The sequence below is a fragment of the Hyalella azteca genome, unplaced genomic scaffold, assembly GCF_000764305.2.
Source record: "Hyalella azteca isolate HAZT.00-mixed unplaced genomic scaffold, Hazt_2.0.2 contig764, whole genome shotgun sequence".
NCBI classification, from domain to species: Eukaryota; Metazoa; Arthropoda; class Malacostraca; order Amphipoda; family Hyalellidae; genus Hyalella; species Hyalella azteca.
In genome coordinates, this window is record NW_025931100.1 from 96,909 (window position 1) to 120,114 (window position 23,206).

The 23,206-nt window shown below is 36.9% G+C and overlaps 1 protein-coding gene across 1 annotated transcript in view; it reads right to left on the reverse strand.

Annotated features, from left to right (window-relative positions):
- Positions 1-10,776, reverse strand: part of LOC125177988 — an 83,999-nt gene extending 73,223 nt beyond the window's left edge. The window contains exons 1-3 of the mRNA XM_047880789.1: positions 5,542-10,776; positions 4,227-4,548; positions 1,240-2,708 (exon numbers count right to left, since the gene is read on the reverse strand). Of these exons, the coding sequence (XP_047736745.1) occupies positions 1,240-2,708; positions 4,227-4,548; positions 5,542-10,776 (7,026 nt within the window). The remainder of the gene's footprint in view (positions 1-1,239; positions 2,709-4,226; positions 4,549-5,541) is intronic.
- Positions 10,777-23,206: the final 12,430 nt, after the last annotated feature.

Consider the following 23,206-nt stretch of genomic DNA (forward strand, 5'->3'; position numbering starts at 1 on the left):
TTCAGACCGAGATTAGTTGCACGGAAGTGTTAAACGAATTGTTACATAATTATTTAAACAAACTAAAATTTATTCGAAATACTGTTTAAAAGATGCATTGATCAAAGGTGTTATGATAAGCAATATCACAAAAATCTGTAATTTTATTCAATTTCTATAGAAGCTAGACAAAATTTCAAACATTCTAAAAAGTAAAAAAACTATAATTTATACAATTAAATTGCATGCAAGCCCCAACAAGTTCTAGCTTCCCGCTAAATCATTGATATAAAATTTACCAGTAAAATCATTTTTATATATAATTCTGTGAGAGTCAAATCTGGTAAAGGAGAATAAAACTTTTTGCTAAATAAACATTATAGTGAAAGAAAGCATAGTGAAGTCAAGAAGATTTTGAAATTCAGCTCTAATAAATAGTATAAATATTTTATATTCAAGGGCTTTAAACATTTAATACTTTTTAGAACTCAGGAGAACAATTTTTCTACTAAAATCATTGCTGAAAGCCTCATTGCTTGATGAATGGTCAACTAAATCGGTAAGCTGGTCAATAAGTGAGAATGTCTTTTTGGTTAACATGCACGTATGTCGTAAACCAAACAAGATTTATTTTTCAATAACATCAGGAAACTGAATTTCTCATGTTTGGATAACCGTTTATATAATGCTGGTCTGGGTTGTTCAACAGTTTTCATAAACACGATTCATGTTTTAATTAATCACGTTCGAATCCGAACCAGAAATTTTATGGTAAATTATGACTATAAAGGTAAGCGAAAGACTGTGAATTTGTGCTAGACACAAAAATCTTTAAAGAAAGAAACTTCATTATCAATACTAGATTTCAAGTTTATAGCAGTGTTATTCCAGTAATATTTTTGGATTTGACGGAGAGATACAGAAAAAGAATATTTACTGTCAGAATATCGAGAAAATCCTATATAGGTCTATAAGTAATTAAACACTTCAGAAAAATAGTTCGTTAGTGTTCGATGCTTTTTTTAAACTTTTTGTTATTAGTGGGCTAGTTTTTAGTGCAAATTGTGTGCAGGGAAAAACATTACAAAAATTATCTAGGAATTTTTTTTAAATGAATTCGTAAGTTTTGGTGCAAAGATGAATGAAAGTTGGTTGTGCCTTAGGGATGGTTTTTCAGGATGCATTGGTGCTTTGAACTTCGTGCAAGGCACTGAGTGCAGATTTGGTGCAGAGTATTCTGATGCAACATTCATAACTCACCATCTTCTCCACATCACTCATTTCATCACTCTCTTCCGATTGGGTGATTTCTTCATCAATGTTAGGTGATGATTCGTCGGAATCATTTGGCAGACCATTTTTTTCGCACGTCTCATGCGCAAAATTAGCTCCAACAAATGAGTCACAATTGACGGTCGGTTTATTACAGACGTTGGATGATGAATGATTAGCATTACAGGAACCTAAATCCACCTCAATGACAGCATCATTCATTCCTGACTTAATTTTCAATTCGCCTTGGTATTTTTCAGAACAGTCTTGAGAAACTTCGTCTACTAGTGAAGATTCTGAAACTTTGGTTTCTGGCGAATGTTCAGAAACCTCAGTATCAAGTGCAATCGCCTGAGTTTCAACTTCTGTGGAGTCGCTGGTTGATTTTTTAAACGTTGTCAAAATTTTCAGATGAAGGGAGGCTTCATTAGAAATTTTATTTTCAAATGGAAACTCAGAAGCTAATTCCGAAGATGAGTCTGGCTTTACAGCTTCAGCTGTAGTTTTCAGATGACTGAAATCCATTGCTTCAGGCTCATCAATATGAACACTTGGCTGAATATTATTAGTTACATTTTCCTCCGCAATGTCTTCGCTTGTTACAATTTCGTGATTCAGAATTTCAGCATCGGTTTCGGCTAGCGAATCCATGCTGTACGGATGACATCCAGTCATCGGCTCTAACGAATCATGTGCAATGATCGATGAATCTTCGCAAATTTCACGTTCATCAAACTTTTTCAAATTGGCAAAAGCAGAAACTTCTAAGGAGTCGGGCTCCATTTGCAAGCTGAAACGGCTCGACAGTTCAGCTTCGATGAGATCTTGCAACGAAGGATGTTCAGTTTCCCCGTCGTAGAGACCGATTTCCTCGTGAAACTGGAAATTATTTCCAGTAACGTCTGACTTTCCGTTAACGCCATTAAATCCAAAGATGGGATTTCCAGTCTGAAAATCCATTCCATGAAGTGAATGTACAGTATCTTTTTTTGGAACATCATCGTGAAAAATTTGGAGTTTTAAATGATCAGGAGTTTCGGCATGGGTTTCAAGCACATCAATGTTTACATTGTCAGGGCTTTTAACAAGGCAAGACTGGACATTTAAACTTGAAGCTTTAGGGTAGACCCCATTAGATTTTAGATGATTAGTTAAATCAACAGAATTAACTGAGTTAGTCGCGCTAACCCCGCAGGTTTTCAGCACACCAACTGATGATAAAGGCGAAGCTGATTTTGATGATGAGGCATTTTTCGATGATGTAAATGAATCAACATTTGATGACACATCATCCGCGTTATCAAGATTGAAATCATCAGCAGATGCGGTCACATTCAACGGTGATGTAGTGGATGAATATGATGATGACATTTTCAGATCGACGTCAACAAAATCAGTTTTATTACTTACAGAAACATCTTCGTCCCGCGAAGACATCTTGAGAAGAGGAGCGTGACCTGTAAAAGATAATCTGTATTATATTTCTGGATTTATTAATTTTATTGGGAACAACACTACGAAATAAATGAAAGAAAAATATAACTCAGTACTCACTGCAGTGAGTGACAGAGAGCGCATTTTCTCGTCAACGAAAACGTGAAGTCACGGACGGACAGACAGACGGACGGACGGACAGACGGACGGACAGGGCGAGTACAATAGCGCCTTTTTTTATAAATGAAAAAATGCGCTACAAACGAAATTTTTAAAGAATATCACAGCCAAAAGTTCCTTATATTACGGACATGATTTTTGACAATGAAATGAATAGGACCAGATTCCATAACATAAAAACAAACTTGAGATAAAATACATCCGACAGGAAATTAAAGAAGAAAACGGTATATTGACCTATTATCATGAGCGTAAAAAAAGCATCTGTCGATAAAATTAAAGGCATAAACTAAATATAAACAAAAATCAACGTGTCCAGAAGAAGCCAGAATATTTTTGAATATTTCGAATGAATAATATTATACAGTATATAATAAGTTACAAAGTTTCGCAGATGTAATCTCAAGCCAGGAATATTACTAAATTACGATCAATCTTGCGCTAAATTTTGCCTCAATATATTCATACAACAGCACAGTTGGCAATTTAAATCAATTTGGATTTTAACAGGAATCTGTGATACTGCATTTGAATGAATTAAATGCAAGTTATTGTCCAAATTTCTCAACAATGTTGTGTGTTATATTGCGTGACCCATTTATTCATTCATTCCTTAATTTACGCCATGAATAAAGTCACATTCATAAACTTTCCCGTCCCACATCGTAATGAAAAACAAGCGTCAACGAGGAAGAACAAAGAAATGAGCTTTCAAGCCTCGTTTTCAATTAAAATAAAGACAACACATACAGTAAGAACATTGTAGTTGATTCTATAGCGTCGCAGCACGTTGACCAACAATTAAGATCCGTATCTTCAAATAAGTAATTAGGAGAATTTCGTTTCTCTAAAATTTTTATGAAAATTCTTCGCTGGTACAGTTTTTCAGTACCAAAATCAACTCACACAATCAACTCACGGAATACAATTATTTGTTATTATCAATTCTTAATATAATCTCCGGCAAGTTACACACAATACCGCTAAAAAATATAACTATGGAAGAAACATTTGAATTCCTGGCAGAAAAAAAAAACGAATATATACAGCAACTGGAGACGAAATATTTAACGATCAATGAAACTTTATTTAACGAGTGGAGGGTCACATTTAACACTCACCATTACTGCTTAATACAGTTGGTTTATTTTCTTGCAAACAATAGTTCTTTTCAGCAACTTTTATGGCCAGAAAACTTCCAGTCGAATCTACGCCAGTCATAGAATTGAAGGAAATTTCTTCTCGCGTGCTTATTACACCGAAATTATTTATAATTACTGTCTCATTAGAGATGACTGTGTCCTCGTTATCATGAACTAATTCACCACCGATTTCATTTAAACTCATTTCCTTGTAATCACCTGAATTTCCATCAAATTCATCGCACGCTATGAAATTGATATCATCGGCAGAAGAATTGTCAGCCAAATAAATTTTCCCGGCTTGACCAATATTTTCTTGATCATCAGCACTATCTTGACCGTTGATAGCGGATATGATGTCCTCTTGGCGCGTGACAAGGTCTTGACTGTCATTATTCAAACCTTTATTCGAGATAATATCCTCTTGGCACTTGACAAGATCTAGGACGTCATTTTTCACACCTTTAAATTGTATGACACTCTCTTCAGACTTGAGATCTTGGAAGTCATTCTCCACACATTTAACCGTTATAATTTCTTCCTGAGGATCGTGTAGATCGCACACATTTCTTTCATTAGGTTTTCGTTTCCCATACATTGCGTGGTTACTGATATCGCCATTATCAACGATTGCATGAAAATTGGTTATTTTTTCCTTAGAAATAATTTGTGGACCTTGATTGTTATCAGTTATCTTAGAGCATGTGATCGCACGCGCTTTTGGAAGTCCTTCAAAATTGGACGAGATTTTTTTAATTGGGTCAACAAAAACAAATCGACTACTTTCCTTTTGATCTTTTGAGAATTTTTCAATAAGATTTTTAACACTTATTCTTTTCTTCTTTTTCGCTTGCTTTCTCGCCTTAAGATCATTGTTTTGGGCGATTTCTACAGAATATTTGAGCAGAGATTCATCTCTAACTTCATGGTGGTCTTGATTTTCAGAAAAAATTTTCTCGGGATAACCGGATTTAAATTTTTTTTTGCTGTCTTCAAAAACTTGTAACTCTAAATCTCCTGCATTCGGCTGGAGACTGAAAAAATCGTCAATGCTCTTCTTCGGGTTCGCTACATCCTGTTGCGCTTTTTCATTTCCCAACATTCTTGCAATGTCGAAAGTTTTTTTTTCGTTACGCCCGAGGAAAGAGCTTTCAAGAATCGGCGATGGAATTTTCTGCGCATGCCTCCATCCGATCTCTGTTTCCATGCAATCAATTTTTGGTTCATCCACTGCCACTTTAAAGAAACCAAAATCTTCGATAGAATCTTTATTACACTCGGCATTTGTTTTTTCGTCACGACTCAAATCTTTGACGCAATCTGAATTCATAGAGGCGCCTGGGCTAACAATTTGTTCACCAGGAGAATCATTTGCAAAAAAATGTTTGCGCCTCAAAACAGGTGTAGTGTTACCCGCTGAGTCATCAATACTGAAGTAGCCACTATCTTTTCGCAATTGTGAACTTTCTAATTTTTTTCGAACGGTTTTATAGTTAACGACGCAAAAATCCGACTCTTTTACATCTTCAGTTACCTTTTTTTTCTTTTTGATTCCAAGGGCTCCTAAGCGAAAAAACTTCTTCTGAGAATCTTGCTTGTTTTGATCGCTAGACATTGATGGTTTGGCTTCCTTTGAGGTAGAAGCTTCAGCGGATTTTGAGCCAAAATGTTTATATTTTGAAAATTCTTTATCAACAGTAGGCGCCGTTGATTTAGATTTCCTTGGTGGAACCACAGGCTTATCAGCAGCTCTGCTAATATCAGCACATTTAACTTCCGGCTTAGTATCAGAAACTCCTTTTATGTCATCTTCTTCTAAGAAATCTTCGTCATCATACCCGAAATTTTCATCATATTCGAAATCTGAGCCATACTGTTCAGCAAATTCATACTCGTCCAACAGCACTCTATCTTCATCATCCTCGAGTTCCGAGAGAAATTTTTTGCGGATCATTTCTCGATATTCTTCGTCTCTGTAAACATCAACTTCTCCATCAGTGCCTTCCCTAAGCATCATTTCCTCTTCCTCTGTGAGTCTGTCTGGCATATTCATGTAACCGTCAAGAACATCTTCGTCATCTTCATCATATGCCAGGCCACTCTCAGCGCGAGCGGCGGCCAAGAAGGTTGCGAGTCGCTCTTCAGTGGCCGCCGATATTTCACTTTCTTCGGCTTCTTCCGCCAACAAATCTGCCAGCTCTTGCTGTTCTCTCTCCGTAAGACCAACAGGCATGCTCAGGAATTTCTCTAGCTCTTTTCTTTCAGCTTCTCTGGTGGCTTGAGCGCTCTCTTTCTCTTCTTGAATAAGCGCCAATTCTTCGAGCTCTTGCTGAGTCAAGGCAGGTGGCAACCTCATGTACTCTCTAAACTCGCCCTCGGTTTTCTCTTTATCGAATTCAGCGAGCTCTGCGAGCTCAGCTTCCTCTTCGGCAGTGAGCCCGACTGTCATCAATCGCTGGTCATCCTTATCTTTTTCATCTGGCGAGTCTTCAGAATAATTATCATCATAATCACCAAGATGTTTCTTACGTTCGACGGTAGATGACAACAAATCACTGATATCAGACAAGTCGTCATTTACCTCTTCTGTCTTGCGAAGGTGCGAAGCTATGATTGCACCAATTGTCATTTCACTTTCTACATTGTCATCTGCAATGGCCTGACGGTTTTCATTCGAATCTGCTTCAAAAACGTCTTTTGAATCACAGGTTGAATCTAGGTCGTAGACTGTCGTGTCGAGAATACCCTTCTTGATACTGGCGGAACTCTCGTCGGCTTCCATGGATGCTTCTTTATCTAGAATAATATTGAAAGTTTCGTCAACAACGGTATCGCTAAAAAGATTACCTGTAGTACTATATCCAGCAGCAACGTCATCATCAACGAATGTACCGGTATTTTTCACGTCCTTTTCGGCATCGTCATCAGATATTTCGTCACTTTCTCCGACAAAAAACTTTGTTCGTCCGATAATTCTAGCAGGTCGTTCGAAATTTTTTACTGAAATAGTAGATTTTATGCGCCCTTCCTCATCGTCTGCGTTTTGGAGAACTTTCGATAGATCGGCCACTTTTTCTGTCGCATCAATGATAGCTTCATTGGCAACCTCGTTATTTATCACGGAGGAAACATCTTTTTCATTATCCACCTCAAGATCTTCCGCTATATCAGAATGGTTTTCTGTGGTAGCGAAAGATTTTATATTTTCAATATATATGGGTTCTGCGGCATAATTTTCACCAAACTCTCTTTGGGTCTCTTTGCCAGGAAAAACATCAGCTTCATCTTCATTACCGCGGATAGTCCCCCAAAAATCGACTTCGTCACTTTCGTCGTTTTCGAAATCATCGACAATAATATTAGCGGAAGAAGCCAGTTCTGATGCGGTACTCTCAATGCCATGATCCTCATTCACCAGTTCATCAGACACCGGCTGCGCATCTTGAACAAATATTTCCATTTCCTCGTCTTTTGTAAGAACATTATCCTCTGAGATTATACAAGGTTCTTCAGTTTCAACGGTATGTTGATCACTGCTTATTACTTTGTACACTCCATTATCAGTAGTTGTGTTGTCTCCATAGATTTCTGCGTTTTCCTCCTGTTTATTGAAGCTCTCTGCTAGAATTGATTCGCTATCTTCTCGCATAAGCTCACTCGTTGCTGTTTTCGTAAAGTCGTCATCCTGCAATGCATTGTCTGCATATTTATTGGGCTCATCCATTGATATAATTACAGTTTCCGAATTATCATCCACTTTGGGGATATCTTCAGTTTTAATATTATCATCCGTCATTTCAATGTTTTCTGATTGAATTTCTCTATCTATAACGGTGATAGACTGAGAAGAATTATTCTTTTCCGTACTATTCTTTTCAAGCTCAACGTCCATTTTTAACGTTTCACGATCCGCCTCTACCCTTTCTGATTCATTTACAGGAAATACTTTAAATTTCAAATTACTATTTAATCCATCCGGCTGTGAATATTCAGTCTTATGTCCTATGGTTTTGAATTTTTCGTGTTCAGTAAAGTAGGTTCCTTTTCCCATTTCCTTTGGTTCCATTACCTCATGATTTCCACTACCTTCATTAATCTCTACCACGTCTGAACGCTCAAGTTGCTCGATAAGATCGTGGTGATAATTTGCCTCGAGTTCAAATAATGGAATGGCGAATAAGTTGCCATAAGGAATATCTCCAATTGGATCTTCGAGAGCTGGTATTTCATTGTCAAATGGTGCAATCGACACGATATCTTCGTCTGCCTTCATTTGAGTTACTGGTCTCATGACGTCGTGAAGAAACTCTTCGAAGTCTTCTTCCTGTTTATCGGCATCTTGTAGATCCGGGTCAGGAACAGCACACGTGACGGTAACATCGAGATTTAGCGACGATGAGTCTGAAGCGAAAGGAATATCAAATTCTGGTTTCGAGTCAGACATAACTAGAGCATTGGATGGCAATGAAGCTTCAGATTCATGAGGTGCTGTAGTGTCTAGTAGTGGATCAGAATCAGAGAGTACGTTGGAGTCTAGTGGTAGATCAGACTCAGGAGGCACATTGGAGTTTAGTGGTAGATCAGACTCAGGAGGCACGTTGGAGTCTAGTGGTAGATCAGACTCAGGAGGCACATTTAAGTCTAGTGGTAGTTCTAACTCAGGGTGCACACAGGATTCTGATGATACCTCAAACTCGGGGAGAACACTAGAATCTATTGGTAGTTCTGACTTAGGAAGATAATCGTAATCAATGTTGTTATCAGGCTCGACAGTAATTATATTAGGCATCGTTACTGGCATTTCATCGGTTAAAAACGGAATAGCATCGAAAACAAACGAAGTCACAATCACAGTGCCGGATGATTTTCTAGCCACATTCCCTCTAAACATGTCGTCTTCATTCACGATCATATCTGACTGAGAATCCGATTGTGAGACTGGCCGCTCAATTTCATTATCGACATTCGGGATCTCAGTATTGGCAGTGACAGGTGGAGAACTACGTGCATCCAAGTCTATTGCTAAGGCTCCAGAAGCCGTTTCTTCCTTGATACCAAACTTTAGGGTATCCCTTTCTTTTGGTCTCAACTTGAAAGAGAAGTCCGCAACCACCGCAACCTCTTCGCCATAGTCTTCTTCGGAGACTCTTTCATCCACATCTGCCGACTCAACGGCATCATTGAGTTTGTCTTTTTCGATTTCCTTTTCTGATGAGGTTTCCAAGATATGTTCCGTAAACGTAGCATCGCTGTATTTTTCTTCTTCTAAAGGTTCCTCCATTATGGTTTCAGTTCTTGGTTCTTTTAACAAAGTTCTTGGAATTGTATCGAAAGAAACAATTTCCTTACTATCGTACATTTGAGAATGGCATGCATCACTCTCGACCAAAGTTTCATTCTCGTCCTGAGGAAGTTCAATCCGAACTGGTTCAGTAGCTTTGATAGTCACGTTAAGCTCATCAATTTCTGATTCATCCAAAGTTTCAATTCTCAAACTCCTCAGATTTGGTCTTGAATTTCTACCAGGCTCGGGTTTTGGCGCTTCATCATTATCGAGAAGTGAAATTTTTGGAATTATGAAGATAGGCTGAACGTCATCCTGAGACTCATCGATGGTCTCAATTCTGAGGCTGCGAATATCAGGTTTTGTAGTCTTTTGAGGAATAAATTTATGAAGTGACTTCTCTCCATCATCACTTATGGTTCTGTGTGTTGCGGAAAAGTTTTCTCCAATTGAATATCCAATATTTTGAGTTGCAAACAGCTCCTTTCTATCTTCCATCACTTCTTCCTCTTCGTTGGGTTCAGTCGATTCTTTTCTGGTATCCAAGTTGTCATTCGCTAATATTTCTTCAAGTCGCTTCCCTACAGCTACACTGAACTCTAGATCAGACATAGTCGACGAATCGGTCTTTAGCATAGTCGACGAATCGGAATCGTCAAAAGATGTAGCCTTCATGGCTTTAGCGTTCTCATTTTCACTAAGCTTATCGATCTTGTCGTCACTCGCGTACTTCGCAACTAAAGTTTGCCAGAGAACCTCGCATTTAACACTATTTTCATCAATAATTTCAGCGTCCTTGCCTGACGTCAATCGATTGTTAAGAAGATCGTCGCCGCAGGATTCAGATTTGATAGAGAGATTCTCAAGACCTGCAGACCTAATGAGACCTCCATTTGCAACTCTCCATTGTTTCTCTTTCTCTTCTTGATCTTCTTCCTCTTCCTCTTCATCTTCCTCGACGATTGTACAAGCCGAAGCGTCAATTTTTAACGGGTATCGTTCCCGCTTTTGAAAGCTTATTTCGGTCGGCAGGCATTCTACCTTTTCTCGATTTTTGAAATCAATTGATTGAACCACTTGAAGGACTTTATCACCCTCATCCCATACATCATTGGAGACTTCATCTGGTGATTCATTTATACCAATCGAAATCGATTCTCTTTTTTCGGCAGCACCATTTTTTATTTCGTAATTTTCCTGGTTGCGTCTCTTTGCCTCTCCGGAGTTTTCTTCAATCTCGGCGTCTAGTACCTCAATCCTTTTGCTGGGATCTTTTTCAATCTCGATGTCATTTACCGTTCCAGATTTCACTGACTTCTCACCAGATTCTTCAGCGGCCACCACGGCCAGAAACATAAGCCAAATCCATAAGAAAGCTGCCCGAACTTTCTGCTTTGTATTTGCCCACGCATGTTTGGTCCACTCGTAGGCATCCACGCTTTTCTGCCAAGAATTCCTGCACCATTCAACACAATCCATCGCCATGTCGACCGGGGTTTCTTTAACATCTATTCTACGTTTCAATTTAACTGGTTTTATCACCATCGCACTACCAGTTCATCAAAAAATGTTTCACTTCATGACCCAAATGGAATCAACTTTTTCGTACTTCGTAAATATTAAAAAGTAATAATGTTCATGACAGTACGGAATATGCTATTTTTTCAAATTCATTACATAACAACGTGTAGTTTGTTTGAATTGGTGATTTCCATCGTCTTCTAATCATGAGAACCAGTCGATTGTCTAATTATGAATTTGTTGTACCTGGATCGTGATAATGAGTGTGCATTATTAACAAGATAGTTATAGTTGTAGCACAAACAGGTTCGAGTAAATTCAAAACACTTCTTTGCCAACGGGTAATTCCTACATATATATTAAATAAATACTTAGCTAATCAATCAAATAAACAAAATTATCTGCAGTTCCAAGGTCGCGGTAAAATAGGCTCGAGCGTGGTGGAAATAATTGATAACATAACAAATTAAAAATAATCATTTTACAAAAAAATAGCATGAGAAACTAAAAGATATGGCGTCATCGTCATTTTAAAATATCCAGATCCATATTTGTTAATTTTATCCATAAAAAGAAAATAACTGCGCCCAGATTTTTGGGGCCAGAAACATACAACTGGTCGTTCATTTCCCGATAAAACAATCAACTATAACAATCACAGAGAGTAAAAAATTATTAATATTGTTGAGACCAAAATTATGGCAGAGACAGAAATATTGGTAGTGAAAGTACCCAAACTTCAGTGGTCGTTAATTATACGCACTTCGAAATTAATAACCCTTGATTATTAATTGATTCGGAATTAATAACCCTTGATTATTAATTGGTTCGGAATTAATAACCCTTAAAAGAAAGTTGTGCAGTAATGACAATAAGCGATCCGTGCGTTCATTTTTTCCACAGCAGTCAAGACGCAAAACCTCAAAAAAGGCGAAGATGCGAACTCTTTAGCATATTGTATTGAGCATTTCGTGTTAGAGATTTTGTGTTACACAAAATCTCTAACACGATAAGGTTAAAGCCCGAAGATCAAAAAACGCACAACGCATAATCCAATACAAGCAGGCAAAAAAATCCCACTAACGTATGATTCGAAAACCCGATCAATTTTACGACTTGAAGAAAGTGATGCGCTAAAAGTGCAAAATCTTAAGCCTGTAGAAACCAAATTCAAAATAAGTACGACGTAAAATTTGAGATCAGCGACGCATAACCCCTGGAACCTGAAACTTATTTACGAGAGGCACGAATGCAAAAGTACGTTGTACGAAACGAAATAAGTAATCATATAACAAATTTTTAACAAATCAAACATCATCTTGGTCTAAAATACGCGTAAATGAGATGTGTAACATAAATAGCAGGCCAGAAATACAACCTAAAGCAAATAAGAAACTTAATCCTTATACCCCGCAAGCACGTAAGACCGAGCACGTATCTTACAAGCACGTATGTTGTAAACACGTATGTTACAGGCACGTAATTTGCAACATGTATGCCTCCTAACACCTATGTTACAAGCACGTAATATGCAACATGTATGCCTCCTAACACCTATGTTACAAGCACGTAATATGCAACATGTATGCCTCCTAACACCTATGTTACAAGCACGTAATATGCAACATGTATGCCTCCTAACACCTATGTTACAAGCACGTAATATGTAACACGTATGCCTCCCAAGCACGTATGTTACAAGCACGTAAGAGGCAGCACGTATGCCACGTATGTTAAAGAGCTCACACGTACCACTGCAGCAGCAGTCTGTGCCAAGGCTCTAGTTTGTCCGCTACTAGAGCTAGAGGAAGCTACGTAGCTAGAGCCAGAGCCTCTCTAGATGTGCGTGGTGTGTTTACTTGCACACGGTAGGGCTTGATAAATACGGTGGGGCTTTTTGATGTACACGGAGGAGGTTTTTTGACGTATACAGAGGAGTTTAACAAGCACAGAGGGGTTTAAGTACACGGTTGGGGTTTGACGAACACGGTGTGGCTTTTACGACGTACACGGTGGGGCTTTTTTGACGTATACGGGGGAGTTTAACACGCACAGAAAGGTTTAAGTACACGGTTTGGGTTTGACGAACACGGTAAGGGTTTTTTTGACGTACACGGAGGAGTTTAACACGCACAGAGGGGTTTAACTACACGGTGGGGTTTGACGAACACGGTGGGGTTTTTTTGACGTATACGGATGAGTTTAACACGCACAGAAGGGTTTAACTACACGTTGGCTGGTGTTTGAGCTCCACTGTAAGATTAACTGCAAATGGTTTATTTGCCGCATTTATTTATTTGGGGTTTGCCGTATACATGGTAGTACTTTACGTATACGTTTGGATTTAACACACGCGGATAAATTTAACACACTCGGTTTGGTTATTCCCAAACAAGGCTTATAAGTGAAGTTCGTCGCACATGTTGAATTTTGATACAATTGGAAGGGTTTGATGAATATCAAGGAGGCAAATGGTAAGATTTGAGGCACACGGTAAGGTTCAACCGACACGGTGGGTTTCAACCTACACGGCGGGGTTAAACCTACACTGCAAGGTTCAACCTACACGCTGGGTTTCAACCTACACAGTGGGGTTCAACCTACACGGTGGGGTTAAACCTACACGGCAGGGTTAAACCTACACTGCAAGGTTCAACCTACACGGTGGGTTTCAACCTACACGGTGGGTTTCAAGCTACACGGTGGGTTTCAACCTACACTGCAAGGTTCAACCTACACGCTGGGTTTCAACCTACACGGCGGGGTTCAACCAACACGGTGGGGTTCAAACTACACGGTGGAGTTCAACCTACACGGTAGGGTTCAACCTACACGGTGGGGTTCAACCTACACGGTGGGTTTCACCCTACACGGTGGATTTCAATCTACACGGTGGGGTTTAACCTACACGGTGGGGTTCAACCTACACGGTGGGTTTCACCCTACACGGTGGATTTCAACCTACACGGTGGGGTTCAACCTACACGGTGGGGTTCAACCTACACGGTGGGTTTCAACCTACACGGTGGGGGTTCAACCTACACGGTTGGGTTCAACCTACGCGGTGGGGTTCAACCTACACGGTAGGGTTCAACCTACACGGTTGGTTTCAACGCTCCCGAGAGGCTTGCCAAAACGGGCGGAGGTTCAGAGCAGAAATAGAAGCGTTCACAGCAAGAAAAGTTTTTTAACCAACGAAGGCAGCGCGCTTAAGTGCGTGCTGTCCAACCCTGTTGTTCTCAGTGGTGTCGGGGGTGTTAATGTTATTAATTGTATCTTCAACTTAGTAGGTTAAATAAAAGAAGATTAAAGAGATGTTGAAAATAGCATAAAAAGTAATATTATTTACCATAATTGCAAGCGCTATTAATTGTATCTTCATCTTAGTAGGTTAAATAAAATAAGATTAAAAGAATGTTGAAAATAGCATAGGTGATAGTATTAGTTACCATAATTGCCAACGTTATTAATTGTATCTTCAACTTAGTAGGTTAAATAAAAGAATGTTAAAGGGATGTTGAAAGTAGCATAAAAAATAGTATTATTTACCATGACTGCGAGCGCTATTAATTGTATCTTCATTTTAGTAGGTTAAATAAAATAAGATTAAAAGAATGTCGAAAATAGCATAGGAAATAATATTAGTTACCATAAATTGAGAAACATCGTTGATTGTATCTTCATCTCAGTGCCATAAATAAAAGAAGATTAAAGAGATGTTGAAAATGGCATAAAAATAACGTGATTAATTGCATTTTTATCTCAGTACCATAAATAAAATAAGATTAAAAGAATGTTGAAAATAGCATAGGAAATAATATTAGTTACCATAAATTGCGAACATTATTGATTGTATCTTCATCTCAGTACCATAAATAAAAGAATATTAAAGAGATGTTGAAAATGGCATTAAAATAACGTGACTAATTTTATCTTCATCGCAGTAACTTGAATAAAAGAATGTTAAAGAGATGTTGAGAATGGCATAAGAAATAGTATTAGTTACCGTAATTGCGAAAGTTATTAATTGTATCATCATCTCAGTACCATAAATAAAAGAAGATTAAAAGGATGTTAAACATAGCATAGGAAATAGTAGCTATTAGTTATCATAATTGCGAATGTTATTGATTGTATTTTCAACTCAGTACCATAAATAAAATAAGATTAAAGAGATGTTGAAAATGGCATAGGAAATAGTACCTACATAGATAAATTTAAATGACTAATACGTTATTGCTGTAAGGCATATATTTGAAGCAATAAACATCTTCGTATGCGAGGTATCTTTACGCGTAAATTTAAATGTCTTCAATTTATATTTTTCTCTAAGGTAAATTTAAATGCCCTAAGATGATACTGGTGCAAATTTTGAAGCAATAGAGAGAAATAGATTAATCGGATTAATGCCTGAATTTAATTTAATTTAAATTTAAATGATTCAATATGATCCCGGCGTAAATACACTTAATTAAAGCACTGAAGATGCTTCCGGCGTCAGGAAGTATAAGTGATCCTTGAAATAAATTTTCTTAGCCCCGGAATGCAGTAGAAAACAATTATGGAGATTTTAGGATCATGAACATGAACTCGAATTTCAGTAAAGCATCAAAATTTCTTTTGCTTTGAAATTGTTCATTAAATAGAGCGGCTTCCAATCGATTTTTTTTTCTTCTTTTTAAGAATTTCCTCGTAACGTGAAAACTGAAGCAAGACGAAAAAGTTCATGACATTAAAGTATTTCACAAGAAGGCAGATATTGTTCTCCTGTTGGAAAATCCATTATAAACTCATGAATAGTGTGTCAAATAATGCCCAGTAAGCAATCCATCATAAAATTATGATAGTGCGATCGAATTATGCCAAGTAAACAAAAATATGGAACGCAGATATAAGGGATAAATAAAGCTTTAGTGCTGACACATACGAATGCGAGCGCTGAAACTGTAAAAAAATTTGCATCGTTAGCAGATCATTTAGATGCATCTTCCTTTGTGTTGCAAGACATCAACGACGCTGCGTGTGATCTTGTGTTAATTTGTGTGAGACAGTAAGTGTGTGTATCGGTTCACAATAAGTATTGTGTAAACACCGTCAATTGACTTGCTTATTTAAATGAGTGTACTGCAACGGATGCTGACGTGTATACTGGGCTGTACTGGGCTGTACTAGGCTGTACTGAGATGTACTGTGATGGACTGGTCTGAACTGGGCTGTTCTGGGCTGTGCTGGGCTGTACTGGGCTGTACTGGGCTGTTCTGGGCTGTGCTGGGCTGTACTGGGCTGTACTGGGCTGTTCTGGGCTGTGCTGGGCTGTACTGGGCTGTACTGGGCTGTACTGGGATGTACTGGACTGTACTGGGCTATACTGGGCCGTACTGGGCTGTACTGTGCAGTTACCTGCTGTACAGGGTTGTGCTGGACTGTACTATACCGTGTTACAGGCCGTGTAGTGAGCTTTGTATTTCTGTGAATTTGACCGTACACTGGGATATACTGGCACATACTACGACGTGTGATGGACCATGTAATGGATTGTACTGGGCAGTACTATGCTGGGTAAATGGTCGTCTACTGGGCAGAAGTGGGCCAAGTACGGTATCGTGTACTGGACCATGTACTGGGATGTAATGAAGATTCCACTGGACTGTGCTGTGGGTTTTATAATGTACCTTTTATTTAACCGTTACTGGGTTATATTTACCGTCTACTGGGTTGTATTTAACCGTCTACTGGGTTATATTTAACCGTCTACTGGGTTGTATTTAACCGCCTACTGGGTTATATTTAACCGTCTACTGGGTTGTATTTAACCGTCTACTGGGTTGTATTTAACCGTCTACTGGGCTGTATTTAACCGTCTACTGGGTTGTATTCAACCGTCTACTGGGCTGTATTTAACCGTCTACTGGACTGTATTTAACCGTCTACTGGGTTATATTTAACCGTCTACTGGGTGTATTTAACCGTCTACTGGACTGTATTTAACCGTCTACTGGGTTATATTTAACCGTCTACTGGGTTGTATTTAACCGTCTACTGGGTTATATTTAACCGTCTACTGGGTTGTATTTTACCGTCTACTGGGTTGTATTTAACCGTCTACTGGGCTGTATTTAACCGTCTACTGGGTTGTATTTAACCGTCTACTGGGCTGTTTTTAACCATCTACTGGACTTTATTTAACCGTCTACCGGGCTATATTTAACCGTCTACTGGACTGTATTTAACCGTCTACTGCGCTGTATTTAACCGTCTACTAGTCTGCATTTAAGTGTCTACTGGGCCGCATCTAACCGTCTACTGGGCCGTCTACTGGGCCGCATCTAACCGTCTACTGGGCCGCATCTAACCGTCTACTGAGCCGCATTTAACCGTCTACTGGGTCGCATCTAACCGTCTACTGGGACGCATCTAACCGTCTACTGGGACGCATCTAACTGTCTACTGGGACGCATCTAACCGTCTACTGGGCCGCATCTAACCGTCTACTGGGACGCATCTAACCGTCTAGTGGGCCGCATCTAACCATCTACTGGGCCGTCTACTGGGCTGCATCTAACCGTCTACTGGGCCGTGTTCAAGACCATGTACTGGTTGTACTGGGATGTACTGTTAAGTCGGCCACGACTGAGTGCACAAAAACTGACCTGCTCGCTCCGGCCGCGCAGCGATGCGAGAAAAAATTCGCGCAGATTCTGCGCGAGAAATTGAGGTCAGCATGATTAAAAATACGCTTAAATATTTTTATAATTTTCAAATTCGAAATAAAATATTAGTTTTTTCACTCAAAATATTGAGTTACAATACAGGAAATTTTTGAGGAACTTCCATGATTTTTATAAACGAATGAAATTTCTTTAACTTGAAATTCGATGTTTCGTAACGTAACGTAAAATTTTCCTGATATTTCATGTTTTTATGATTTGTAATTAAATTTTTCCGGCCGCATCCGTCGAAGAATTCAGCCTTCCGGTGGATTGGAGAAAGTCGGATCTGAAATTCCGACACGAAGAGATGAAAAAAATTGGCCGCGAATTTGGTCAAAACCTCGTGAAACATGAAATTCGTAAATTAGGCAAAATTCACCAGGGAACGAGATACTATAACGAAAAAAAAGATAATAGAATATCAAATAGTTTGCTTCGATTCGGTAGAGATTATGTAAGTCATATATACCCTGAGGTATTTACATAATTTGAATATCACAATTTATTCGAGGCTCATCAATGTCACCAGTATATATAAATAAAAGAACGCTTGTTTGATAATTGATTATTCCATTGAAAGTCTCACTTATCTATTTTAGTTTCAAATAAATAATTGCTATCTCTCAAATAAAAACGTACTTCTGAATGTAGCCGGGGATTCCTTCCCTTCTTCTTAACTATTATAAATTTGTAACCTATCTCATACTCCTTTCGGTGTTTTTTTTCTACATTTTCGTAAAATAGTCATCAGACAGTCGTAAACTAGTTATTATTTCCTTTAAAAAAAATTTACTTTGCATCCGGTAGAGTATTTTAAAATATACAACATGAACGAAAACTTTAATGTTAAATAATTACGGTTAAAATTTTATATAATTAGGGTTATTTGTAATATAATTACTGTTAAATTTTTGGATCACGTAAAGTTAAACAATTGTATGTTAATAGTTAATTAATTCCATAAGCAACATACACCTTGCTTTAGTTCATACATCGTAACTTCTCGATATAAGTATTTTATAACAATTGTCTTGAATTTGAAACTTATATCCAACTTTGCGCTGAAGTATTTTATTAACTCCGCGAAAAATTACATGATACATGTAATTGTAAACATTAATAATAAAATTATCTTCTTCTTATCAGAACATCAATAAGATAATAATTATCTTATAAGATCCATCCCGTAATTATTATTTTATTATTATTATAATTATTATTATTTATCTAATTAGATCCCGTATTATAATTATCTCTAATAAGATAATAATTATATCGTATTAGAGATACATTCCCTGTTAGCACCCAAGTTAATCTGGCGATAAAAAAAAAACTTCCGGACGGCAGCTAGACTTGACCGCCCAGCGAACGAATTCGTCTTGACTTAGACAACAAAAAATACGCTGATTTTGGCCGATAAAAAAAACAGAAATAAGAAAAAAATTAACGGGATTCGTGGAACAGGAACCGCAATTGGAAACGAGCGTGAATTGTAAATTTTTTTATCGCGGAAAGTAATATTGAATTCTTCAAAGAATTCGGGAATAGATACATAGAAATAGGATTAAATTTAGAATCTAAAGTGAATGATTAATTTTAATGGCATTAACGAATATGGTTATTTATGCATGAACTGAAATAAATTGCATGAAATTGTAATAGTGCATGAAATTTTAAAGGTTTGTTGTTGAAAAAATCGTGAAAATACATGAAATTGTACTAGTTTGTTATTGAAATTGAAAGAATAAATTATAGTTCAAGATATCGAGATTATCATTGTTAAATCCTGCCTCGAAACTCGGCCTACAAAACAACTACAGTTGAACCGACAAAAATGTAGGCCTACAGATAAGACTCGTCGAACTTTTAGATAATATTTAGGCCTAATTATTTAACTGATAAATCTGCGAGCTGAATGACTGCGTATTTATTTGCCAACATTAAGTTATTATACATACATTAACCAATCACCAATTATATTTAAATGATAATTGGAAATTGGAAGCGCTATCGGTAGTTACGATAATCTATGCAGCTATTAACTTTTTCGTTTCTTCGAAAAAATTAATTCTATACATGAAAAATTATTTTAATTTCATTTTAATTTCATTTTTTATCTATTTTATAATAACAGGGTTAATAAATCGGTGTCATGCCAGTTCTGTGTGAACGTAACTGCAAATTTTATCTTTAAATTTGATTTAAATTTTACGATTTTCCAACAAGTTGCTTTTAACAGTAGAATCAACACATGCGTGGTCTGAGTGTTAGCAGATTGATTTAATTAATTAATTAAAGTGTTATTAACTCCCATCTAAATATTATATTAAAATTTAATTAAAAGTGTTTCGAACGCATGACAGAAACAACAAAGAATTCTAAAATTCAAATAGAACATTTAAGCTTAAAATCAACTTACTCCTTATTCAGTTAAAGGTAAAATTAACCAACATGTAAACTGTACAAAATCAGGTCAGCCGTGAAGTGCACTTGGCACTCAGGCAAAAACTTGGGTCAAATTAGCTCTTGGTAGCATTCAGGTCAAATTTATTGAGCTTAATTTGACAATTTTACTGAATGTCAAACTTAACTTAATGTCAAACTTAACCTAATGTAAAACTTAACCTAAGGTTGAAAACTAGGAATTTGTAAAGGTCATTCAGTTAATTTCAGGGTCTGATTTATCTATTTTTATTCTGAGAAATATCACGATTAATGTTACATCTACAATATTATTCTAGTTCAAACTTCTAAATAATTATCAGGATGATGTTTTTGCTCAATGTTGAAAGAATAAATAATTAACAAAGAACATACAAATATACATCAACAACATCTTCGATAAAAAATATTTCAAACTTTTTTTAATGATAACGCAAATATGGAGAAATTTTTTTCACCATTTTAACTAATAATAAATTTTGGTTTTCATTTAACGGTTAGCTGATGCCACTGACTTGAGACCTCATGCGAGAATTTAAACCAAAGAAAATGTTAAATAAATTCACCATATATTTTTCACTACAATAATTTATTTTGCTTTCTTTTTGCTTTCAAATTTTTGATCCGAATCAAGCAGACTGATGATGAATGATGAATAAAGCAGAATGATGATGAATACATAAATCATGAATGTAATGAAGGAAGTGATTCATGAATGCGAGTAAACTTGGCACCCCTCGCAAGCTGTCACTCTCCCTCATCACTTCCCCTCTCTTCTCTTACTTGCTCTCTCTTTCACATTCTTCTTTCGAATCTTTCTCATTCAATCGTATGAACGCTTTCATTTTTATTCATCTTTTATTAATTAATAGTATATTATATTATAATATATTATTCATCTTTGTTTGTTTTTTCTGAATTTTCCGTTTTATAAACAACATTTGTCAATCTCTCTCGTATCAAAAACTGAGTGTTATTCCTTTAATTTGTATTATCAGTGTCAGGTGTCCAATACTATTTCTAAATTTCCACTTATTTCGTGCAATATTCCTGTCTCCTTTATTACATTTTTTTCAATATTTTTATTCTTCACACCATATTGTCGGCACTTCGTACCATTTTCGCACTCGCTCGTTTTGGCACATACACCATATTAAACACAAATACCCATAAACACAAACACACATAAACACAAACACACATAAACACAAACACACATAACACAAACACACATAAACACAAACACACATAAACCACTCAACGTACACATAAACCACTCAACTCACACATCATTCTCTAACTCATAAAGTTTACTCACAAAACAATAACATAACTCACTAGATAAACTCGCACGCGCAACTCACTAAATTTACTCTCATTACTTCTCAAAATTACTTTCATCACTCACTATACTCTCGCGTTTCATCCACTAAACTCACACGCATCACTCACAAAAATGTACTCGTAACACTTTTCAAGCACTCACTTTACTCAAAAACTTCATCACATCACTCATGTATGTGTACGAGAATACTCTCATGCATAATGTGACTCACTCTGAAACACTTTTCATGACTTAAGTGTGTCATACTCCGTACATTGCGATGACATAGACAAGCGCACATAATACATGAGAATGGCAATGGCTTAGACAAAGACATGACGTACATGGCAATGGTTCAGACATGCAAATAACGTACATGGCAATGGTTCAGACATGCAAATAACGTACATGGCAATGGTTCAGACATACACACAACGCACATGTAAATGGTTCAGACATGCACACAACGTACATGACAATGGTTCAGACATACACACAACGTACATGACAATGGCTCAGACATGCACACAAAGTGCTTGTCAATGGTTCAGACATGCACACAACGTACATGACAATGGCTCAGACATGCACACAAAGTGCTTGTCAATGGTTCAGACATACACACAACGCACATGTAAATGGTTCAGACATGCACACAACGTACATGACAATGGCTCAGACATGCACACAAAGTGCTTGTCAATGGTTTAGACATGCACATAACGCACATGTATATGGTTCAGAAATGACCATATAACGTACATGTAAATTGTTCAGACATAGACACAACGCACATGGCAATGGCTTAGACATAGACATGACGTACATGGCAATGGTTTAGACATGCTCATAACGTACATGGCAAAGGTTCAGACATGACCATGACTCATCAAGCTCGGACATGTCTGTTCAAACAACAGGCGTTGACGCAACAGAGCTTCTCTGTTGCGCGCCCTCCTTATGATCAACAGCAGCGGTGACGTCATCCGTACAACAGAGCCTTTCTTTTCTGCTCTCTAGACATTTTTTATTATTAATTATTAATTATCGAATGGATAAAATTTATTAGCTGTAATTTTTTTCATGGATCCCTGGGTGCAGTATAAGAAAATCAATGAAAAAATTTCATAAAATTTATTAGCTGTAATTTTTTCATGGATTCTTGGATGCAGTATAAGAAAATTGAAGAAAAAGTTTCATAAAATTTATTATTTGTAATTTTTTCATGGATTCGTGGTTACAGTATAAGTATATAAATTAAAACTTTCCATACAATTTAATTATGTTAACGATCATTTTGAAACTTTATTTTATACCTTATTACAGTTCATTTTTTACATGGATAAACCCTTACTTTTTTATGCAGACAAGTTATATGAATTTTCACAGACTGTTTCTTTCAGAACATCTTTCATACGGGAAAAATACGATTAAATGGAGAAGCCGTCTTATATGGACCTTATATTATGGCTAATTAAGCAAATATCAAAATAAAATATTAAGATATAATGACCATCCGGTCTACCGTTTGTTGAAAATTCAATTTAAAAATAACCCATATAAAATTTATTTTATGCCTATCTAAAATATCAACTTAGGGAAAAATTCTAAGGAATTTTCAGCGAATATTTAAAAGCCTCAAATGAGCTAAGCCAGATGATTGAGTTTTTTCTAATCAAATAGGTTCTAAAATAATAAAATCAAATAAGTTATAAAGTTATAAAATAAAATATGATATAAAATTATAAAATTGTGAAAGATCTCGCATTGTCTAGTAATATGTAAATTCGGTAGCAGACATTCCTATAAGTCACTTTATGCTACATCTAAAAATTCATAATGCATGTATTACTCACGCTACTCAGGTATATTTGTATGACATTCTATTATTCACACTACATAACGAAAGCATTTAATG